The sequence below is a fragment of the Euleptes europaea genome, chromosome 3 (genome assembly GCF_029931775.1).
Source record: "Euleptes europaea isolate rEulEur1 chromosome 3, rEulEur1.hap1, whole genome shotgun sequence".
NCBI lineage: Eukaryota > Metazoa > Chordata > Lepidosauria > Squamata > Sphaerodactylidae > Euleptes > Euleptes europaea.
This window is the reverse complement of record NC_079314.1, coordinates 101,137,360-101,162,194: the sequence shown is the minus strand read 5'-3', so window position 1 is coordinate 101,162,194 and position 24,835 is coordinate 101,137,360. Positions and strand designations below refer to the sequence as shown.

The window sequence follows — 24,835 nt, the reverse complement described above, 5'->3', positions numbered from 1 at the left end:
TAAAAGGTAGGCAAGAGCTTTTAAGCCACTAAACTTTTTTTGTTTGTAGATTAACCAAAGACACTGGGTTATTGCACAGTACTTCTACAAATCATGGGAGACAGTAGATCTACCATATTTCCCATAAATCCCAGCCTTCACTTTAATAAAGGGACAAATTTCTAGTCCTTGCGTGTTGTGGAGGGGGAAAGAGTTACACATGTAACACGGGGTTTAACAGAAAAAGTGGGCCTTCGGTGACCAAGGCTGAACAGAATCTCCATCTACACATCAGACTGTTTCACTCAACTCAAAGTCAACCAGGAGAATTTACCTTCCATAGCTCCACAATATAGGAGATGTGGAGTAATCCAGCCTCTTTAGTATAGCACCCTATGCTATAGGGAAAGTGAGGACAGGGCTACTGTGGGTTTATTTATAATTACATAAAGCTCATATTCTACTAAAGGAAGCATACAAACGACCCTTTCAGATGGGCCAGGCTTTCCGACAATTTGCGCTTGTTCCATTTTTCTCCACTAGAAATAATACAGAGAGAGTCTGTGCTATCAGTTTTTCAGAGAAACATCACTCTGGGATGAAAAGTATCCCTGTTAAGTATTCTGAGATTACTGAGATCTGACATGAAAACTGTGTGCTTTGCTAGTGCCGCCGTAATGTTACCCTGGCAGCCTATTGCCAAAATGTGATTAACTGTTCCTGCCCACCCACCTTCACAACCCGATACAACCACAGTCAAATTCTTCTTTTGAAACCAAACATGCCTTCTGCGGTAGCTGTATTGTCCCACTGTACACTATGGGACAACGCTTATAAGCTAAGCTAATTTTAGGGGAGGGGAGTTTATAAGATAAGCTAATTTTAGTATTTAATAACTGCATCTCCAGTTAAAGGGACTAGGCAGGTACGTGATGTGTAAGATCCATGCCTGAGACCCTGGAGAGCTGCTGCCAGTCTGAGTAGACAATACTGACTTTAATGGACCAAGGGTCTGATTCAGTATATGGCAGCTTCATGTTTTCATGTGTTCAAAGTAGTAGTATAGATATTTGCCAACTTCCGGTGACATTTCCCTGTAAAAATAGATCACAAATTCACTCCCCACCCTCAACAGCATAAGATGGGTCTAATTCAGAGCAGCTTCTATATGACCAACTCTCTTTGTACATACTGTAAAGAAACTGAGACACATCATCTGTTTTTACAACAATGTGAGCGCCACTCGGGTATCCATTTAGCACCTTGGCACCTCGGTTAGGAGTTAACGCCTGCTTCTCTCATACCCCTATCGGCAACCTCTTCTTGGCCCCAGCTGCCTTTAGATTATCTCTGTTGTGTGCGGGTCCATTAAGGCAAGCTAAAGAAGGTGGCTCTGGGCAGCAACAATTGGGGAAGGGGAGAGAGAGAACAAGAACGGCAGGGTGAAGCCAGTTCTTCCCCATCTGGTACAGAAATCAGACAAACGCTTCCCCTCCTGCCCTGGATTTACTGACAGTCACAAATTCCTCAGCCCTTTGGTAGGAAAGAAGAAGAAGAAGGGACAAGGAAGATCCCTTCTTTGTTTTCCTTTTAAGACGTAGCATTAACTCTTCTGTCAATTTCAATGAACTTCAGTGTTTTATTTGCATCCAGCTCTGAGCCGACTCTGTAAAAGAAGTACAGTCATTATAAAATGGTAACACATGTGCCCCTCCTTCAAATCTCACAACAGAGTATTTTCCATTGTTGTTATGATGATCACATATCTTACAGAATGGCACTGTACACCCTGGCAGCAAAGAAAAGAAGGGCCACGGCTGTCTCTTTGAGAGGAGTTATGTAAATACTGATTTTGTTTGCGATTGTAATCTGTATTGTTCTTGTTTGCGATTGTAATCTGTATTGTTCTATCAAAATTAATTATTTTAAGAAGAAGAAGAAGAGTTGGTTTTTATATGCCGACTTTCTCTACCACCTAAGGGAGAATCAAACTGGCTAACAATCCCCTTCCCTTCCCCTCCCCACAACAGACACCCTGTGAAGTAGGTGGGGCTGAGAGAGCTCTAAGAGAGCTGTGACTAGCTCAAGATCACCCAGCTGGATTCATGTGGAGGAGTGGGGAATCAAACCTGGTTCTCCAAATTAGAGTCCACTGCTCCAAACCACCACTCTTAACCACTACACCACGCTGGCTCTCTCTTAAGGTCATTTATATTATTGTAATTCCAATTGTACAGCTTGATTTTTATTATGCATGTTTATGTTTTAATGTGTCGTATTTGTTGATGGTGTTTTGTAATGGACGATGGCCCAATACAAATAAATTCATTCATTCATTCATATCATTATTATTCTATCATTACTATGGTTCTTTAACTATCTGTTGGAATTTACACAGCCCATCCTCCTACATTCCACAGCAGCAAAATCCCAGGCTCACGACCTTTCAGCCAGAACCTAAACAGGAATCGAAGCTGGGGCCTCATACATGCCCAGCTTTACACTGAGCTATGGTCTCTCCAGAAAAATTGCTTTGAAAACAATAGGTTCCTTTCCCTTGCAGTGGCTGAAGCACACTACCTTTTATACTACCTTGTTTTTTTTGATATTCTCATTTGCTATGGAAGTGAATATATACTCCTCAGAGACCGCTACACTCTTCTGGTGAAAATTTACTGGTAATCCCTGACCCCAGAACTGTCTGGCTGTCCTCAACCAGAGCCAGGGCCTTCTCAGCACTGGCTCCAGCCTGGTGGAACTCTCTCAGCACATTCTGACTTCTGAGGCCAGGAAGGAGCTCCCGGCGCCTGGGCTGCTTATGCTGTCGTGAGTGGCACCAACACTGGCGGGAAGGCCCGGATGCCAGTCTCCCGGGGCTGCCGTGGTAACGCCGCCCCAGAAGGCCAACTGGGCCTTCCGCCGGCATCCCACCAGCGTAAAGGCCCACGCTGGCATTCTGGGGGGCATCCCGGCATCCCGGGGGATGTCCCTGGGGCATGCTGGGGGGCGGAGCTGCCTGTAGGCAGCTCCCTGTCCCGTTTCGACACTGGACACCGCGCGGAGAATGGCGGGCCTGCGCCTGTTATTTTGCGTGCGCAACCTCGTTATTCTCTATGGGGCATTTTGCCCCATTTAAACTTTTAAAAGCCGGCAAACCGCTTTTTTAAGGCTTTCGGCGGCCGGGAAACAGGCCTTCCCCCAGCCGCCAACAGCTCAGGAATGGGCTGCCAGTCTAGTGAGGCCCAGGCCCTGCGGGACTTGGCTCAGTTCTGTAGGGCCTGTAAGATGGAGATGTTCCCCTGGGCATATGGTTGAGGACAGTGATGACTAGATAGATCAGTTGGCCTCCTTCCCAACCCTTTTCCCTCCTTTGCTACCCCTTCCTTTGTACGTTCTTCTCTCCCCCTTTTTTCCCCTTTCTCTCCATGGCCTTATTCTTCCTTTCCCTTCCCTCCTGTCTTCCTTCTCCTGCATGTTTTTTTTTTCCTTCCCTAGGTTCTTCCCTTCTAATTTGTGGTCCTGTAAACTCTCTGGGGCTGGCTGTCTCCCCCATTTTCATCTCTCACCTACAGTGAGGGTGTTTTATCTGCTGAGAGATATGGGGTACAGGGGCACCATCTATTATATGTTGGATCGAGAATCTGTTTTTAAGTTCGGAATATGTTGTTTTATATGGTGTATTTTAAATTGTTGAAAGCTGCCCTGAGCCCTGCTTGACGGGGAAAGGTGCCGGGTAGAAGTTGAATACAGTCATCTTCCTTTCCCCTCCTCACAACAGACACCTTGTGAGGTAGGTGGGGCTGAGAGAGCTGTGACTAGCCCAAGGTCCCCCAGCTGGCTTCCTGTGCAGGAGCAGGGAATCAAACCCGGTTCTCCATATCAGAGTCCACTGCTCCAAACCACCATTCTTAACCACTACACCACCCTGGCTCTCCCCTCCCCCCCCACGGGCGGTTCACTCACCTGTGTTGCTGCAGCTCCAGCAGCACTGACTTCTCTAGCCGAGTTTCGTTGGCTATTGTGATCTCTGTGACTTGGTCACGCTGCGCCCTGGATACGGATTCCAAGGACAGAGGCGAGTGTTTGGAGGCATCCGTGTGCCTGTCCCAGCTGTTGCTATGATCGGAGAGTTGCGGTTCCTCCAACGGGTGAGGCCCCTCGTAAGTTAACAGGCTTCTCGACCGCACTGCACAAAGAAATGGCCGGGGGAGGGTGGGTGGGAGAAGAGATGAACACATGAAGCTGCCATATACTGAATCAGACCCTCAGTCCATCAGAGTCAGTATTGTCTACTCAGACCGGCAGTGGCCCTCCAGGGTCTCAGGCAGGGGTCTTTCACATCACCTACTTGCCTAGTCCCTTTAACTGGGGATACCGGGGACTGAACCTGGGACCTTCTGCATGCCCAGCAGATGTTCTACCACTGAGCCACAGCTTCCAACTTCTCAGTATAAAAGGATTCTTCTCTGGATCAGCGCCTCCTTTGCGTCTTATGAGGAGGGTTCCCGCTCTGGTGATCCAAGGCTGTTTTGAAAGTCAATCCCAAGGCCACATGAATGGATGTTACGGCTTGCCACAGTCAGGCTTTGACCATCAGATTCAGGGCGGGAATAATGTGGTTGGGAAACATCTGTACCGGGAATGCTTTCTTTTATCACATGTGTTGGGAATGTCCTTGGGCGTGTGTATACTGGAGAATGGTATCAAATAGCAGCACCCATGGGACTGGTTTTTAAAACCCCACATTCACCAAAACTTGTGCATTAAGGCCACATGCGCCACTACACTTCCCGGAGGTTTCCAAACTGGATTGGTTCAATTCTCAGAACCCTTCAACATGTCTCAAAAGAGGCCCACAGAAATCCCCCACTGCTACCCCTGCCACTTCTGAAGCATCTACTGCAGTAAGTATAACCCCTCAAAACTGCCAGAAGTGGGTTGATAGAGGAAAAGGAGAAGAAGGAGGAGGAGAATGAGGAGGAGGAGAGCCAGTGTGGTGTGGTTAGGAGCGGCAGACTCCTCCACATGAAGCCAGCTAGGTGACCATGGGTTAGTCGCAGTTCTCTCTGAACTCTTTCAGCCCCACCTACCTCACAAGGTGTCGTGTTGTGGGGGGAGGAAGGAAAGGAGATTGTAAGCTGGTTTGATTCTCCTTTTAAAAAGGAAGAGAAAATCAGCATATAAAACCCAACTCTTCTTCTTCTTTTTATGCCCCGATTTTCTCTACCTCGAAAGTCTCAAACCGGCTTACAATCAGCTTCCCTTCCTCTCCCTACAACAGACACCTTGTGAGATAGGTGGGGCTGAGAGAGTTCTGAGAGAACAGTGACTAGCCCAAGGTCACCCAGATGGGTTCATGTGGAGGAATGGGGAGAATCAAACCCGGTTCTCCAGACTAGAGTCCAATGCTCTTAACCACTACACCATGCTGGTTCAATGGTTCAGTCAGCAGCTGCTACAAGCTACCTGGGATCCAGCAAATGCCAGGGCCTCAAGGCTCCAGTTGTGGCACCTCCTTATAAAGCAAGTCTCCCCCACACAAATCTTGTTTATAAATGCTGCACCACCCATGTGAAAAGTCCACCGCACAACCAAGGTCTTTACCAGGGGAGCCACAACCAGGAAAACTTTAAACCAGTTATTAAGGAGATCCAGACTCTACGACTGTAGTTCTCTCACTTTCCTTTCAGGACTGGAAACTCCTGAACCGTAGCAGGCTTTCACTCACCTATGGAGGCAGTATATGATTCTGGTGTGGAATGTTGGTTTGGCAGGACTGCCTTTGTGGTGGAGGAATTAGGCCCGTAAGTCTGTGAGAAGCTGCCAAAAATAATTGCAAAGCATAATACTACCACCTGGCAGAAGAAGAAAAAAGGAGAGAGAAAAAACACACACTCAATTCCTGACAAAATAAATCAGTCACATTGTCTGAACATGAACACTGTTAAAGTATATCAAAAGATCTTGAAAGCAAGAAAATAGTGTGCAGCTAGGAGGATTTTACTTTTCCAGAGTTGGATATCTGTCATTTGATAGGAAGCTCACAACCAGAAACGTAGATGCAATAAAGATTCAGCTTAATATGACACATCTCTATTAGTATGGCACCCTGGAAGTTTTGCAGCCAGCCATTCTGCTCAGATGAGCTACTTACTCGCACGACTACAAAAAGTTAAGACATTTGTCTGGGCTAGACTCGGCTGTGATGTGCATTTCAATGCTGCTTCATAACATCATGGCTGGCACTTCCAATCCTTCTTTTAGCCAATGAGCTCCACGTGTTAAAAAAAAGCAACATGGATTCTGAGTTGGTCAGGAGAAAGGCAGGCATACAAAATATTGTAAACAAACTGGGAGGGGAGAATAATGACAGGTCATTGCACAGACCACAACTTTAAAGCCATTTCCCCCTCTTGGATTAATACAGCAAGAAGTAAACACAGCTTTACCTACCATATAAGAGCCAACCTACAAATAAATTCTGGCTTGCTTGCTCTGGTTGAAGGAATCACCTGTTCAAATGCTTCCTACTCATTTAAAAAAATCTCTGCTTAAAGGAAGTTAATACATTAGGAAGAAGGGCACCTTCTTGTCTTGTCTTGCTATTTTCCATGCAGAGGTTGCTTTTTACATAGTAGAATTTGTAGCTTGCCATTATTAATTTTTTTACAGTATGTAATTCTCTGAAGGGGAAGCATGTACAAAAAATATTTCAGGAAGGCAAGGATAAAAAGGGAAATGAAATTTATACCAAGACTGGCTGTTCGATTATGCTGGGAAACAGAAAGCAGTCCACAAGAACACATGAAGCTGCCTTATACTGAATCAGACCCTTGGGCCATCGAAGTCAGTACTGTCTATTCAGACTGGCAGCGGCTCTCCAGGATCTCAGGTAGAGGTCTTTCACATCACCTACTTGCCTGGTCACCTGAACTGGAGATGCCGGGGATCAAACCTGGGACCTTCTGCATGCCAAGAAGATGCTCTACCACTGAGCCACGGCTCCTCCCCTAGTCTATTATGACTAAAATACAAGCACTTGGCTAAGGTATACTCAGGCCCCTGCCTTGAATGTGAAGCTGCCTTATCTTGAATGAGCCTATTGGTCTGTCCTGTCCTGTCCTGTCTGATTATGATAGCTCTCCCTGGCCTTTCCTGGCCCTTGTACATGTGATCCTTTAGCTGGAAGATGCTAGGGACTGGAACGAGGACTTCTGGGTGTAAATCATGTGCTTCACTATTGAGCCACGTGGACTTTCTTCACCATAAGTGTTGTTATGTTTTTTTTGCATGTCCCTCACACTGACGGTAGGAAGGTAGGCTCCAACCATCATTTCAGCCACACTTTATCCCCACGCTCATCCCTCACCATATGCACGTGACCACATCTGAGTGGAAAAAAATACTCTAAGGACCAGCAGGACCAAGGTATAATTTTTAAGTGATCGAAGCAACTGCAGCCTCCTCACACTGCTACAGCTGTAGTTAAAGTGCAGATAGTTTAACTACATTCCCTACCATTCTGTCCTTAAAGTGCAGCTAGTTAAAAGACAGAATGGTCAGGGGAAGTCGTTAAAGTGCAGTTGGTTAAAGGACAGAATGGCCAGGGAAGCCTCGAGGAGGAAGCCACCAGCGGACTCACCATGAGACACGTTCCTGTTTGGGTACCAGCAGCTTTGCATGAGCGAGACACTTTGCCGGCCACCATGGCTTGAAGCCTCTGTAACTGCTGCAGGAGGGTTCTGAAAAGAGAAAGCAGCAGGCATCAACGCACATCGAGGTCTTTGGCTTTCTTTCGTATACCATTCCTGTTCTCCATCCTTACTTCTTCTTGGTTCGGCTTGTAGGAAATGTCAACACCTGTTGAGGTCTGAAAGGGTCAGTAAAGATTCTCTTATCCATTCACACTAATTCAAGAATACTGAGTGGAAAGGCATTGTATTCGAGCAGGGATGGCCAGTGGGCAGCCGCAGATCTGGGCCCCATATCACGTACATTTTCTCTTGTAAGAAAAATATGTCCAAGTCACAAGATATCCTACCCTTTAATGTGTGTGTGTGTGTGTGTGTTAAGTGTCGTCAAGTCGCTTCTGACTCATGGCAACCCTATGAATGAAAGTCCTCCAAAATGTCCTAACTTTGACAGCCTTGCTCAGATCTTGCAAACTGAAGGCTGTGGCTTCCTTTATTGAGTCAATCCATCTCTTGTTGGGTCTTCCTCTTTTCCTGCTGCCCTCAACGTCTCCTAGCATGACTGTCTTTTCCAGTGACTCTTGTCGTCTCATGACTTGACCAAAATACGATTAATCATTTTAGCTTCTAGGATCAGTTCAGGCTTGGTTTGATCTAGAACCCACTGATTTGTTTTTTTGGCTGTCCACGGTATCCGTAACACTCTCCTCCAACACCACATTTCAAAGGAATCTATTTTCATCCTATCAGCTTTCTTCACTGTCCAGCTTTCACACCCATACATAGTAATAGGGAATATGATGCCATGAATTAATCTAGTCTTGGTGGCCAGTGACACATCCTTACACTTCAAAATCTTTTCTAGCTCCTTCATGGCTGCCCTTCCCAGTCTCAATCTCCTTCTGATTTCTTGGCTGCAGTCTCCCTTTTGGTTGATGGTGGAGCCAAGGAATAGAAAGTCTTGAACAATTTCAATTTCCTCATTGTCAACCTTAAAGTTGTGTAATTCTCCTGTAGTCATTACTTTTGTTTTCTTGATGTTCAGCTGTAGTCCTGCTTTGGCACTTTCTCTTTTAACTTTCAGCAGTAGTCGTTTCAAACACTATTTTCTACCAATAATGTAGTGTCATCAGCATATCTCAAATTATTAATGTTCCTCCCTCCAATTTTCACTCCACCTTCATCTAAATCTAATCCAGATTTCCTAATTATATGTTCTGCATATAGATTGAAGAGACAGGGAGATAAAATACATCCTTGTCTGACACCTTTGCCAATTGGAAACCATTCCGTTTCTCCATATTCTGTTCTAACTGTGGCCTCTTGTCCAGAGTACAGGTTGCGAATCAAAACTATCAGATGTAGTGGCACACCCATTTCCTTTAAAACCAGCCATAGCTTTTCATGATCCACACAGTCAAAAGCTTTGCTGTAATCTATGAAACACAAGCTGATTTTCTTCTGAAATTCTCTTGTATGCTCCAGTAACCAGCGTATGTTTGCAATATGATCTCTAGTGCCTCTTCCTTTTCTGAAACCCTCTAATGGCACACCTTTTTTTGGATCTGGTATGTATGTAATGTGTAAATGTACACCAGAACCCCCAATTTGGTACCCATGGGCACCACTGTGCACATCAGCACCTTTCCTCGGGCCTGCCAAGTATTTTTTAGAAAGTAGGCACGGCCAGGTGGGGATTTTGCCCACTGGAGATCTGACTGGCTGTGCAGATTTTTTTTACAGTTGCTTCAGCAGCAGCTGCCACCACAGCACAAGGATCTTCACTGTGTTACTGTGTGTGTATGCAAGAAAAATATTTTAAGAGAATTTATTCCTGAAATGTTGAAGAGTTACTGTTAGAGTGATTCATAACCTTACTACCTGAAATTTGTGGTTGGCTCCACCCACCACCCTGTGTCAGAATTCCAAAGGTGCCTTTGGAAAGGTGGGGGTCCCCTGGTGTACACATTCATATGCAATGTAATGTTCAGGCACATGTGCTCCATGACAATAGTGCCCTTACGACACAGAGATACAAATGTTCTGGACATTCTGAAACTATGGGATAGACACCCTCCCATTCTTTTTCTGGGGGGGAAACTGAAATTTGGGGAGGAGATAGCAATGTGCACAATACATGTAAAGCTTTATTACTTTTAACACCATGAACTCAGCTGTGTTTATCTTAGTTTGAACAAACAAACAAAAAAACCACCCTGATCTGTTTAGTACACCTATCAACTGCAAGAGAAGAAATGCTTTCATTTCATTAAAACATTTTTTTGCCGTCAAGTCACATCTGACTTACGGTGACCCCAGTGTGGTTTTCAAGCCAAGAGACATTCAAAAGTGGTTTGTCACTGCCCGTGTCATGACCCTGGTATTCCTTGGAGGTCTCCCATCCAAATACTTGGCCATCTTCTGGGCATGGAGTAGGGGTCACTGGGGGTGTGAGGGGGAGGTACTTGTGAATTTCCTGCATCGTGCAGGGGATAGGACTAGATGACCCTGGTGGTCCCTTCCAACTCTATGATTCTATGATTCTACTTGCCAGGATCGACCCTACTTAGCTTCTCAGATCTGAGGAGATCAGGCTAGCCTGGGCTATCCTGGTCAGGGCTTTATAAACAGACTCACTGACAAATCCCAGAAGTGGAACAATGCTAGTCTGTATCAATAAAAATAAAACCACTTGTAGCCTTTTGAAGACTAAGGATGCGCCTAGGCATCTAAAGAAACTCCAGTTAAGCAGAGATGCACATAAACATGGCTTGTTACCATGCTCATGCATCCTGCCCACTTCTTAATCAAAACACAGTCAAGGCTGCCTGGTTTGAAACAAATGCTACTTCTCCGTAACTATATTTGATGGTATAGAATCCTGGTTTGTGGGGAGAAAAACTGACGCAGCTGGGGGAATGCATTTGTGCATCACATGGGGAACTTTGTTGCACACCAGGGATCTTTCATGACGAGGAGGAGGAGAAATCACGCACAGGTACAGCAACAAGCTTGTACATGTTGGCTTAACTGGAGTTTCTTCTGACATCTGACTTGCAGCCTCACTGGACAGACTGCCAACGGGAATCAAGTTCACATGAATGCACGTGCACGCACTCAATCATAGGTGTATAGAGGAAAAATGGGAAACAGTGGGGCGAAAAGGTAACCAAGTGCAAGATGTACCCTCTGTGGCATTTCTATGCGAAGCTGAAAGGATTACAAGATAAATACAATGACCATTCGTAACAGCAATAACTGGAGAAAGTCGGCATATAAAAATGAACTCTTCTTCTTCTTAAAGCGACTTAAAAATAGTTGTAGGACATACATCCCCAGGGGTGTCTTTATAGCTGAATGTATATTTTGCCCATATGTTTTTGAAAATCAATCATCTCCCTAATTAAGGTCTAAATGAATTCAAGGACTTGAGAAGTTCAAGCCTAAATTAGTATCTGCAATGCTCCCCGCAGAGATGTATGCGGACACACAGAGCCTCCTCTCAGATTTATTAAACAGTGTCTTCCACAGGCCTGTAGATAAAAGGAGGCAGGCAGGAGCAGCAGATTGAAAAATGTTGTTTGCTCTTCCTTTTCTGTACTGGCAGAAGAGCAAGCAGCCATCCCAGGAATACAAAATTATTTCACAATCGGTGAGTAACTATATCTTAATGTGCTGTCTCAGAGAATGAAGCCCTGACTCCATTGAAAGAGAGAGACAGAAAAAGGGAGAAAGAGAGAGAGAGAGAAAAAAAGAAATTTGGAGAGCACAATTTTGAGCAGAGATGTAGTGAGTGGAGGTGATGCTTAATCTTTTCCCTACCTGCTGTTTCTAGGCTACAAATCAACACAGCTTTCCCCCTCACATACTTACTCATGTTTTGAACCCTGTATGGGGAAAACCTCTTTGGAGCACAGAAAAAAAAGATAAAGCATTGAACAGCCCATCGCTTCTCTGCTCAAACCACCTCACCCCAACTGAATATTCTTTTCTTTTTAACACAAAAGAGCCGGTTGAGGGTCCATTTCATGCTTCAATATAATGGATAGTTAAAACCTGTATGTTTCCATTTCAAAAACTGCTTAGATAGACAAAGATCCACAAATACATGGCCAGTATTGCTACCTCATCCTAGCAAGCAGTTCTCCCTCTCTCATAATACTAGAACATGGGGTCATCTGCTGAAGCTGGAAAGTGACAGATTCATAACAGATAAAAGAAAGTATTTCTTCACACAACACATAGCTAAATTGTGGAACTCCCTGCCCCAGGATGTGGTGAAGGCTGCCAACTTGGAAGGCTTGAAGAGGGGAGTGGACATGTTCATGATGTTCATCATACTAGTCATGATGCATACCCATTCTCTCCAGGATCAGGGGAGCATGCCTATTACATTAGGGGCTGTGGAACACAGGCAGGATAATGCTGCTGTTGTTGTCTTGTTTGTGGGCTTCCTAAAGGCACCTGACTAACCACTGTATGAACAGGCTGATGGACTTGATGGACCTTGGTCTGATCCAGCATGGCCTTTCTTATGTTCTTATGGGCATTACTTCCATGTTTTAATTTATTAAAAAATTTACATCCCACCTCTCCTTTCTAGCTCAAGGCAGCTTGCAATTCAGCTTATTAATAAAGCATCTCCTTTTGGAAACTGTACACTGAAAATGCAATAGGTTGAGTGAGAAGCTACTTTGGGGGGGAAAGAGAAAGAATGTGAGTGCGTAATATACTAAGAGGCTCCCCTGATGTGCATCTGATTAAAGGTCACAATGGTTTTGGTAAAACAAATATGTCTCTGGCCATAAAAAGTGTGTGTGCGGGGGTGGGGGGGAGGAGAGTGCATAAATCCTGAGGCAATGTGGCAAAAAACCCTGTACCCTGACACTGTCTGACACACTTTGCAGACACAACTGAAGAGTCACCTCCTCAGGTACATGAACGTGCTTTTGTGTTTCCCTCAACAAGGGAGGCTCAATCATTTCACAGCTCTGCCACATGAGGGAAGCCTCCCATGCTCAATTTAACATTTCATTTGACTTCAAGGGTGGGCTAATTGTGCTAGGTACAAAGAAAATCCTGGTTCAGAAAACATATGGTTGTTTTTCGATTAACAGCACAGGTGCGATGCACCTGTATGGAGGGCTGAACGTGGATCAGGGAGAGCAGATCCCTTCTCAGGTTTGCAAGCTAGCCATTTTCAACCTAAACTTACCTCACGGGAGTTGAACTCCCTCTGTTACTATGCCTCTAACTCTTCACAGGAACGGAGGTAAATAAAATAAAGATGATGGGCCAATTGGTAGTGGGAATGGGATTGGTGAGAGTCAAGTTACTGTGGCGGTGCAGATAAGATGTATCCAGGGGGAATGACAAAAGCTTTTACTAAAGAAGAGGGTGTTGACAAAACTTGTAGGATGAAAAGATAGCTGCCGGATGAAGACAGTGTGTGTGTGTGTGTGTGTGTGTGTGTGTGTGTGTGTGTGTGTGTGTGTGTGTTAAGTGCCGTCAAGTTGCTTCAGACTCATGGTGACCCTACGAATCAATGTCCTCCAAAACCTCCTATCCTTAACAGGTCTTGCAAATTGAGGGCCGTGGCTTCCTTTATAGAGTCCATCCATCTCTTGTTGAGTCTTCCTCTTTTCCTGTTGCCTTCAACTTTTCCTAGCATGGTTGTCTTTTCCAGTGACTCTTGTCTTCTCACAATGTGACCAAAGTACGATAGCCTCAGTTTAGTCATTTTAGCTTCTAGGGTCAGTTCACGCTTGATTGGATCTATAACCCACTGATTTGTTTTACACTTACACTTAAGAATCTTTTCTAGCTCCTTCACGGCTGCCCTTCCCAGTCTCAATCTCCTTCTGATTTCTTGGCTGCAGTCTCCCTTTTGGAGAGGGTAGGAGAGCTATTCCAGGAATAATTGCCATTATTTTGATGATGACTATTGGAAATCCTAAGATTTCCCTTCTTCCTTTGTTGGTAAAGATGCTGCATTTTAAGAAACCACTGTTGAATACGCATATGGATTTCCCATAGCTTCCAAGCACAAATCCATTTTTTTGTAAATAAAAAAATATAACTGATTGCCTCGAGGATCACCAAGTCAAGGCAACTAAAACAAGACAGACATGAAAATCGCAGGCCTCATCTGAAAATTCTCACTTAAGCTTCTGATGAAAGCCAGCAGTATGTAATGAGAGAAGAAAATGACAGCATTAATTCTGGTAGGGTTGGGGGGGGGGGTCAGTGAATGGGAGGATTCACTACATGTCGATTTCAGCTCTCCTCTGTTTCTGTTGACACATACTCCTTCTCTAAGGCTCTTTTGTGTCCCCTCTCTCCCACCAACATCCCAGTGGCAGATTTACCATTGTAATGGCAGACTAAGCAAAAAAATAAGTATGTGGAGAAAGAATCTAATTCCTGTTTAGATCTGGAGAAGGAGCTGCCCAGTTTGAGTTGTAAAACCATCATCATTGTAAGAGGCAATTTGTTTAATAGGCGTGCTGGAAAACATTTCTGATTGATTAAATTATGTTAAGCGGCCTCATCACTCCTCATCCCATGTCTGGAACCAACTTTACTTGGTCTTCCTCAATCAGCTTGCATAGTGGTAGTAATTCATTCCAGAGGCTAGCACTCTGTTACCACTAACACAGACTTACCCTCAATGATGATAACAGAGGGAGGGACTCTTCCTAAGCTCTTGCTAGCCAGTAGTATTTGGTACAGTTCAAAAAGGTGTTCAGGTATTTTGCAGAAAGCCCAGATAACTTTGTTTCCCATTTGACTTACTTGGGTACTCTTTTGCCTACAGGCCCTGGCAGACCGCCTGGAGGGCCTAGTCAGATCCAGAAGGCCTGGTGTATCTTTTCTGCCACCACGCCACACAAGTTCCCACTATCACAACTGCTAAGTGCAGACATATGGCTAGCCCACAATACCCCAATATGCTCAGAACTGCCCTGTTAATGTTGGTTTCCCTAGTACTACCTGATTTTTAAATGGAAGTTGCATTGGATTTACTAACAGATTAATATTATTAAGACTGTAAATCTGTTGGAATTTTCTAATACAAAATTCTATTACATGAAAGCAGGGCTTGGACCTATTCCTTTGGAAACTTGGGCTGTGCTATTTATGTTCCCGTCCTGATATTGTCTAGCAGAGATATTTCTTCAAAATACTCTCCAGAACCTATTTGGTACTAAAATCAACTACTCTGCTATCCAATGACCAACTACTCAATGATCCAGCTAAGAGATTCCCTGCACAATCCCTTTGGTTTTTCAATAAAATGAACACAGAAGGCTGCATGCATTACAGAGACACCCACGATGGGAATTTAAGTATCCTGCACAATCAAAGCCAGGTGATACAGCTTGGTAATATTACACAAGCCTACAAAAGTTCCCAAAAGGGGTGCCATTCACCCAAGACTTCCATCTTGGTAATAGAAAGCGATCCAATGCCCGATAGAAATGCCACAGCAGCCAGCAAGACATGGAAAGGAAATTGTGTCCTCTCGACTTAGATTTCCCCAGATAACCTCTAAACAGAGTCTGCTCTAAAATAAAAGGAGACGGAACAGTGGTATTCAGTCAATCCACTTAACTCACCAACCACCGCTGTACCTGCTTGCCTGCATTAAGAGTATTATTCCAACTATTTCTTTAAACAGACAGTATCCCTGAATTCCAGCCATTAGAAATAGCAACCTAGCTCTTCAAAACAATAAAATAAAATGCCAGTACACCTCAGCTGTAGGGAAATCTCTCCCTCCTCCTATCCTGAGTTACATCACAACCTTATTCACTGAATTCAGCTCTTTCCCTTGATCCTCGCAAGCATGTTTTCTGCACCACATGCGACTGAAGCATTTCCAGCATCCTTAATTGCTTAACCATGGATTAGTTGGTGTGGAATGTCAGAAATGACCTCGACTTAGTGTGCGCAAACAGTGCCTTGCTTATATGGTTCTTCATGCAGGTGAGGATATGTCAGTCCCACGTACATATCACCCAAGCTGGATCAGGACAATTGTCCATAGCACTAGGAAGGGTGGGGAAAATGCTAACATGCTTATTTATGCTGTTACGAGAAGCACACAAGCTATATGTTTGCAGCATTCTAGATGTAGTCAAGCATTTAATTCGCAGCTTGATCTGTAGGGGAGGGAAACTGAGAAGATGTGGGGCAAGAAGAAAGAAAATAGATAGCAATTGATACCTACAGAGCAAGTCCCAATAAAAATAATGAACGCAATATTATGCTGTTTTAATGGAAACAGGAAGGGGAAGGGACAAAGGAAGGTTCAGACGCAAAAAGTGATGCCGGAATATTTTGGCTGACAAATCCAAGTTCACACATGCAATTTTAAAAACATTGGGATTCTTGATCAACAGATTAAATTTAATTGAACAAGTTCATGTACATTCCAATTCCTCAATATTCCCCTTTCGAAAAACCTTTGTTCCTTCTCACATCTCTCTGGCTGTGAATAATTAACACTATTCACAGCTGGAAAGAGCACTGTTAATATTGTCTTTCCCAGCCCATTTGATAATGTTACAGGCATACTGGAGCCCAACACTTTCTTTACGAGAAAGAAAGGCAGCTTCGGGAGGGGGTAACAAGGAGTGTAGGTGTAACAGGGAAGGGTTATTAAACTATTTTCCCACCATTTCTTTCTTTTTTTGTTAAACAATTTCCATTTTCAGTTACATAACTTCTATTCCTATAATAAATTACACAGGAAGAACTACTGCTCTCTATATATATCTCTATATATCGCATTAAACTGATTCCAGTATTATATATTCCAATATTGTATAAAGGGTGATTGAACGTTTACATAGTGTTCATATGACCAAAGTTTGAGTGGCAAAATATATTTGAAAAGTTATCATTTTATTCATTGTCATCAACAAACCAAACCTTTCCTAGTCACTGTCGTTTGTAGCTTCCAGAATTGTGTTAACATCACTCTGGCTGCAATGATCAAATGTGTTACAAAATCACATCCCAACCCCCTTCCCAGGAAGAAAAATCACAAGGACCTGTGAGAGCATTTAAAAGGACATAATAGAATGGTAGAGTTGGATTTAGCCCACCGCCCACCCCTATTCTACCTCCAACGGCAGTTTTAATCATGTTTTTCTTGAAAAGGATCTGAAGCTGGAAGCAAACTAGCTGCAAAGTTGGCTCTGGTGGGCATTTGAAAGGGAAATTAGTGAGAAGTGAGGCACCCCTCCTTTGCCCCCTCTACTGCAGGGAGGCATGAGTGTGGAGAACCCATGTTTACTATGTCAGTATCCTCAGAACACAGCCTGTGTGAATGAGAAATGTTTTTTCCAAACCACAGATCGTCTCTGTGGCAGTTTCCATAAGAGAGCTGGCGATCTGCAACACATGCCAACCAATTAGCAATACGGGTTGGCTGCCAGTCGAACTTGAAAACCGCTTCACAGTCTTGTCATTACGAAAAGATAACCCTCCCTGCTCCCCGCTTCCTTCCAGCGCATACACGACTGCCCTTCCTTATCAAAACGGGCTTCCGCATAGCAGGTTCACCACTCTAGTCCGTCACAGCGCTCAAAGCGGAGAGGCCAGGGACGTGACTGGAAAGGGATCTGGCATCCCCGATGGACTTCACTCAAGCACAGTGAAAGCGACAGTCCCTTTCTAGCTGCTGGTGCCTAACTCTAGGTAACTCCATCCACACCACGAGAAGCATCATGCCCAGCTTCACTGAAATATTTCTTTGCAACATTGCCATGCCATGCCATGCAGCATCCAAAATAGCTAACAATCCAGTCTATGGAAATACATACCACAATTTGCCACATTAAAAAAAAAAAAAAAAAAAAAAAACACCCCCCAAAGGAAAAGCTATCTAAATGAGCCAGGTTTTTTTTTCTTATAAATTTTTTTATTTTCATAATAAACAAAAAAAAAGAAAGAAAAATATATATATATAAAATACATATACATAAAAAGAAAAACAAAAATTACATGTTCAGTGCACTATTTATCCAGGTTTTTAACATGGTGACTAAAAATCATCATTGTGGGAGTCTACAGATGTGTAATTTCTGGTCATTCTGATGCCATAGCGGTATGTTTTAGGAAAAAATGGGAATTTGGGAGGAAATTAAAGTATATCCGATATGAAATGTATCATTTACGAGTTTCAACCTGAAACACGACTCTCTTCTTAAAAACGTGTCCCCGGCCAGGATTTTAGGTCCTACCTGTTTGTGTTCTCCAGAACTTCCACTTTCTTGCGAAGCTCACTGTTCTCAGTGGAGCAGGTCTCAACCCTAGGAAACGAACAAGGAATTCAGTGTTAACATTTGGCCGGATGGGGCTTTCTACTACCTGAGCTGCCACTTGCAAGAAGAGAGATCCACCGCAACCCTTCAAATTTAGAAAACTGGAAATTCATTCTACTGTGAAATAAAGCCTCAGATTTTACAGGACAGAGTCCGCAGCTTTTCAGAAAAGCTCTCAGCGCTGGAAGTGGACAATGTGAGATTCTGGGGCATGTGAAGGAAGGGAGGGAGGAGGGAGATCTTATTTCATCAGCCACCATCATCTGTAGGAGAGGTCACTGATTGTAGAGTTTTTATTACCAGCCGCCAGGGGGCACCCGAAACACACACTGTTCCAAGTCTTCCATGTGGCCTTCAGACATCCAAAATGAACACAGCAAGATGTCCAGCCAACAGCTGGATGCCTTCAAACACACGGTTCCTTCAAACAGAGTCAGATCACTGACCCATTTAAGCCTATATGTCTCCTTTGAGTAGCAGAAGTTAAAGATTTTCCAAGTCCAGCTACCCAAGAGAGGTCCTTTAACTGGGGATTCGAAGGTTGAATTTAGGACCTTCTGCACACAAAATTTGCGGGTCCATCACTGCAATCTGTATGGGCAGACTGGCACACTTACTTTTTCTCCAGGCTGTCCATGTATTCTTTCTTTTTTCTTCTGCTCTCCTGGGCAGAGATCTACGAGAGAAAGGAAATACCACTTACGGCAAATATACACATTACCACAACAAATATTATGGGGAGGGAAGACAAAATTTGCTCTGCACCTCCACCGCAGGATGGCCCAGCTTTCGGGGACAGTGTACTCCTGCAAGGGGTACCAGTATGCCTTGGTGGACATAGCACCAGAAGCACACTGCAACACAGAAGCCCTCCCTACACATTCGCTCCTCCTATCACAACAAGGGATGTATGCTAGTGCCAGAACAAAAAGGAGTACAGTGGAATCTGTCCATTTTATGAGAAAAGAACTTAGGAATTGTGGAAAGAGTTCTTAAAACACGCAAGCTGGCTGCATCTATCTAATATGTAAATCCAATATTCCTACAGCTGCAAGAACTTTCAATTCCAGCAACCAAAGAAGTTGTAGAAAGGCTTGATCAGCCAGGCAGGGTCTGAGAAATGGGGGTCCATCCAGAGGACTGAGATGACAAAATGCCCATGGCAGTGAGCTGTGACATGACTAGTGCTGGAAGATTTTTATGTAATGGTTATACTTGGCTCTTCAGATAGACAGGCTTCTCAAAGAGGTTTACCATGATAATCCATTGCGATTTTTAATTAAAGCCAGAGGCACAGTGAAAGAAATACTGCAGCCTGTGTTTGGATCTGGCAGAACGCTGAGAAACTGTGGTTGTCGGCCATCCCAGATATTAGTCTTCCACTCTCACCCCCACTATCTAGCTGCTTCTCCTGGCTTCCCTGCCCAGCAGTAAGGGCTTGTGCCCTGCAAGCACACACAACAAACATTGAGCACACAGGAACACATGAAGCTGCATTATACTGAATCAGACCCTGGGTCCATCAAAGTCAGTTTTGTCTACTCAGACTGGCAGTGGCTCTCCAGGGTCTCAGGCAGAGGTCTTTCACATCACCTACTTGCCTAATACCTTTAACTGGAGATGTTGGGGATTGAACTAGAGATGTTGGGGATTGAACTGGAGATGTTGGGAATTGAACTGGAGATGTCGGGGACTGAACTCCAGGATCTCAGGTAGAGGTCTTTCACATCACCTATTTGCCTAGTCCCTTTAACTGGAGATGTTGAGGTGGCTCTACCACTGAGCCACAGCCCCTCCACATTAACTGAGTATTACAGATTAGCTTTCTCGGGAGAGGCCTGGTGAACCACCAAGAAGCTGGGGCTGTCCATTGGACAAGGGGATGATGCATGCCAGATGCTTAATTTTCACTCTCACCGAAGCTCGAGTCTGGCTACTTTTCAACCATGACATTATTGGCTGTATATGTGTGGAAATGCAAATTCGTAGGAACCCTGAGTGCAAACACTGCCCTGCCAAATGCTCCACAGCTCAGCAGTTATACTATCATAAGTCACAATCTGACCATCCCTTCTGCAGAACTAAGTATTGCACAATACTATGAAGTAACATACAAGACTGAGTGCCAGAAACACAACACCATATTGTACCTTGTTTTTGATTTTCCTACGGATCTTCTTAAGTGCTTTCTCTTCGGCTTTTGTGAGAGGCAGTTTTGTAGGGATAGGGTACCCTTCTGCTATAAGTGTCCTCTTCTCCTCCTCTGTCAAGATCAGAGGACCCGTGCCCTGTAGTTTCTATGACCACCATGAGGACAAGGGAGAAAAATGAAAGGAAAAAAAGAGAATATAATTAAATGTGTACAAAACTCCTCCACAATCTTAACCACAGGCTTCTGCCAGGGACTTCGGATCTCTCCAGTCTTGGATGGGATTATGTTCCCCTTGAAAAGCCAGGCTCACAGCTTGGGAGTGCTGATTGACACAGTGGTCACCTTCGGAAACCTGGTGGCTACTGTGGCTCAGAGTGTGTTTGCCCAGCTTTGGCTGGTGTGCCAGCTGCACCATTTCTGGTACAGGCAGATCTAGCCACAGTGATACATGCCTTAGTTACATCTAGACTGGACTACTGCAATGTGCTCTACTTGGAGCTACCCTTGAAGACTGTTCAGAATGCTAGAGCTAGACTGCTGGTTGGGGCCAGCTACCAGGAGCATATGTCCCTGATACTACTACAATTGCACTGGCTACTGATCTGCTCCTGAGCCCAATTCAAGGTGTTGTTTTTCCCCCTACATGGCTTGAGACTGAGGTATCTGAAGGACCATCTTCTCCCATAAGATCCTACCTGGAAATTAAGAGGAGAGAGGCCCTCCTGACTGTCCCACCAATCAAAAGGCCCATCTGGTGGGCACACAACAGAGGGCCTTTTCAGTTGCAGCCTCACAACTATGGAACAACCTTCCTAGAGAAGTATGCCTAGCCCCCTCGTTGTCAATCTTCAGGAAGCAGTTGAGGATAGTTTTATTCAGAACTGCATTTGATTGATTTAGTTTTTGTTGGCAATCCTAACTGGAGTTTTTTACTTGTTGACTTTTAATGAATTTTTATAATTGTTGCTTTTATTTTTTGTACGTATATAATATTTTATCTGTATTGAAAGCCAACTGGAATTCTGCAAAGGAGAAAGGCGGATAATAAATGTTTTAAATAAATAAACTGTAAATACTGGACCAACCAAAATGCTGACATTGGCTTCAATATATATGCAAACTGCCCTGAAGAACACAGAAGGAAATATAAATATGACTGCCATGATTGTTAATAACCTTAAACCATGAATTTGAGTTTTAAAAATACATAACTGTAGTATTGCTGAGAATGCAGGGAGCCCCCATTTGGAAATATCTCCCCATCATAGAAAGATACTTTGCTTGGGACCTCCCAATATTTTTAATTGCCACCCACAGTGGCCATTGTGTGGTGGTGCCCGTGTCAACATTCCATAAGACCCCATGGGTTCAACAAGTTTGGGGACCCCTGTATCAGCGCTCCAGATTCAATCTGCTGAAAACACAAATGCCAGATAAGACACTGTAATGCAGCAATTAGAAGGCCAGCGTGGTGTTGTGGTTAAGAGCAGGGGACTCTAATCTGGAGAACTGGATTTGATTCCCCACTCTTCCACATGAACCCTGCTGGGTGACCTTGGGCCAGTCACAGTTATCTCCGAACTCTTTCAGCCCCACCTATCTCACAAGGTGTCTGTTGTGGGGAGGGGAAGGTGATTGTAAGACGCTTTGAGACTCCTTAACGGTAGAGAAAAGCGGGGAATAAAAACCAACTCTTCTTCAAGCTAGAAACCGAAAAGATCCAGGATTAAATGTCCCTGGACTGCTATGATGCTCACCAGCCGACCATGGGCCAGTCTCAACCTAGCCTACCACAGTGGTCGGCAAATTGTGGCTCGCGAGCCGCATGCGGCTCTATGGCCCTTGAGTGCGGCTCTGCCCCTAAGCGCCATACCTGCTGCTTCATCTCCCCCGGGGCCCGGGCAGCTGCGGTTCCTGCCGGCGCTTCTCCTGTTACTACAACAACCAACAAGCAACCACCCCTCCCTCCTCCTCCTCCGAGATGCCTCTACGCAAGAGCCGCCTCTCCCGATCCCGCCCGGGGCTCCACTCCCCTGTGCGTGCGTGGTTACAGCCCGCCCCCAGTTTGCCGTCTTTTGCCTCTTCTAACATGGCGCCATGAACAAATCACCCCCCGAGAAGCCTGGAGAGGCGGCAAGCGGCAGCCGGCTAGAGCCGCCTCCCAGCGCCGGGCTCGAGGTTCCCACAACCGCCAACGGGCCCGCTCGTCAGCTGGCGAGCGGGAGAACCGGTCCGGGCAGACCACGCCTGGCCGACGGGGTGCTGCAGTGGCCGCGACAGCCCCAGGCTGGCCCGCCAGCCGGGTCCCCGGGGAGAGGCCGAACAGCCCTCCCATCAGCTGGCAGGCGGAGGGGGGAGCACGATGGCAGAGAGAGGCGCCAGGAAGGCAGAGGGGTCGGCGCGGCTCCAGCCCCAGCTCCCACTGGGAAACGGTTGGCGGAAAGGTGGGGGGAACAGGCGCGGAGAGGGGACGCCTGAAGGAAAGACCCACTCCACGCAAGACGGGCTGAGGGCGGGAGGAAGAGCCAGGGGAGGGCAACGACGAGGCCCCCGCCGTCTGAGACAACTCTCCTGGCAAGGAGAGGAAGAGGTGCAGGGGAGGGGATCTTTATAGCCTCGGGTTGAGGGAAAAGCCTAAGTGGCTCTCAAAAGAAATCTGAATCGTTGTACTGTTGATATTTGGCTCTGTTGACGAATGTGTTTGCCGACCACTGGCCTACCTCAAAGGTTCATTTGTAAGGGTAACCCAGAGAAAGAAGAAGAAGAACCATGTATGCCACCCTGAGCTGTGGGGAGGAAGAACAGGATAAAAGCACACTAAACATCCAAGGAGGATTTTTTTTTAGTTTTGATCTAGATTCCTATAGGAAATCTTTTTTCATATAACCTGAAGTTGATAACACAAAAAAGCATACGAATTGTTTTTTAAAGAAAGAGACCTACATGTGGCGCTGTTAAGAGAGGAGAATTGGTGAGCACAGAAGCCACGCGTGGAGTCACTTTAACAGTGGCTTGCAACTGTGTGGGACTTGATGGTGGAAGAGATCTGCTTGGACTCTGCCCACCCTCGGAGTCGCTGCCGTGGCTGCTGGGGGGAGTTGGAGGCATGTGAAGGGCCTCCATCACTGAAAGAGACACAAAGAGGGGTGGGAAATCAAACACCATCTTAAAGCACACGAAGAAAAATAAACACAACATTTAACACCTGGAGGCAGATGTGTTTCAGAAAGCTCAGAAAGTAAATAATGACCCTGTGGGGCAACACACCCATTTAAATACACATACACGCCAGAGAAGCAGTGATACTGAAGGTACACCCACTGCACAAAAATTAAACTAGTTTAAACATTGTAGGTTTTCCAACACACACAAAGGAATCTTAGGAACCACAGCTTATTGAAGGAAAGAATTCAATTCATTTTTTAAAAAATGCAAGGGCCATGAAAAATAGAATTTTTATAGAAGTGCCAATGAATTCTCTGTTAACCTCAAAATTATCGTAACTGGGAATGGACAGGTTGAATTACAGCTTCAAGACCCCATTTACGTTTGTGTAAGAAGACGATTTTGACAAAATGGGAAAACTGCAGACATACAAATTAGCACGTTAGTGGTTATCTTAAGGAAAAGCTGACCATGATGGGCAGGCCCCCACATTATCCCTTATCCAAGCCCTGTCACTCATTTGAAGCTTTTTAGCCATCAAAGTCTTGGGGAAATTATAATATTTTCATCTACTTGGTTAACGTCGTGCTAGATGAGTTTTGTGTACTGAAAGGAAACTCCAAGATTGTTGAAAATATTTTATTTGGGGAGGGTGCATCCTTCCTCCAACTCTTCCCTCTAATGAAATGTCATTTATTCAGACATATGTTAAGATGGTAAGTCTCTAATGCAACCTGTCAGTCAATTATGCAAATTATACAAATGGTTGCAAAGGAAGAAAATACCACCATCCATCTGACTGGCTCATTTCTTTACCACTACTGAATTAGTCTCATCCAATATGCTACACAAAAGCTTTCCTTCAGGCATAGATTCCTATGTACCTGAAGGCTGAGTACAACTCAGAACACTGACTGTATTTGTATTCTTCCCTATCTCTATTCCTCCCTCCCTATAGCAAGTTACAGCAATTCACCTCTCTCTGTGTGTCCCCAGTGTGCCTACAGTCTAAGCCAGGGGTCCCCAACATGGTGCCTGTGGGCAACATACCACCCACCAACACCCTTCCTGGCACCCGCCAAGTGCTTTTAGAAAGTGGGCGAGGGTAGGTAAGCAGGGCTTCAGATTGGCTGTGCAGATTAAAAGGCATTCTTTTAGCGAGAGTTTCTGCCTGAAATGTTAGAGAGTTACTATTAGAGTTATACATTAGCCTCTCCCTGACATTTTGTGGCTGGCTCTTTCTATGGCAGCCATTCAATGGTTGTGCCCACCACCCTTTGTCAGAATTCCAAAGGTGCCCACAGTTGCAGAAATATTGGTGACCCCTAATCTAAGCACTGAATATGAACACCTTGAGAAACCAAAGGAGGGTTTGCCCCCCCTTCTTCCTGTTCACAGTACATTTTATTGCTGCTGTTTCTCCTTTTTATCCCAACATGAAGTTTTCACAACACAACCTTTTTATCATATCAAGGGGAAACTGTGATGAACCACTCTATTCCTGTTTACCATCG

At 44.9% G+C, this 24,835-nt stretch overlaps 1 protein-coding gene across 1 annotated transcript in view; it reads right to left on the bottom strand.

The window, feature by feature from the left end:
• Positions 1-1,561: 1,561 nt before the first annotated feature.
• The window catches only part of CREB3L2 (cAMP responsive element binding protein 3 like 2), a 92,086-nt gene continuing 68,812 nt past the window's right edge, over positions 1,562-24,835 (bottom strand). The window contains exons 5-12 of the mRNA XM_056847060.1: positions 23,100-23,281; positions 20,155-20,301; positions 18,622-18,680; positions 17,924-17,992; positions 7,622-7,721; positions 5,708-5,834; positions 3,943-4,165; positions 1,562-1,645 (exon numbers count right to left, since the gene is read on the bottom strand). Of these exons, the coding sequence (XP_056703038.1) occupies positions 1,570-1,645; positions 3,943-4,165; positions 5,708-5,834; positions 7,622-7,721; positions 17,924-17,992; positions 18,622-18,680; positions 20,155-20,301; positions 23,100-23,281 (983 nt within the window). The 3' untranslated portion in view covers positions 1,562-1,569. The remainder of the gene's footprint in view (positions 1,646-3,942; positions 4,166-5,707; positions 5,835-7,621; positions 7,722-17,923; positions 17,993-18,621; positions 18,681-20,154; positions 20,302-23,099; positions 23,282-24,835) is intronic.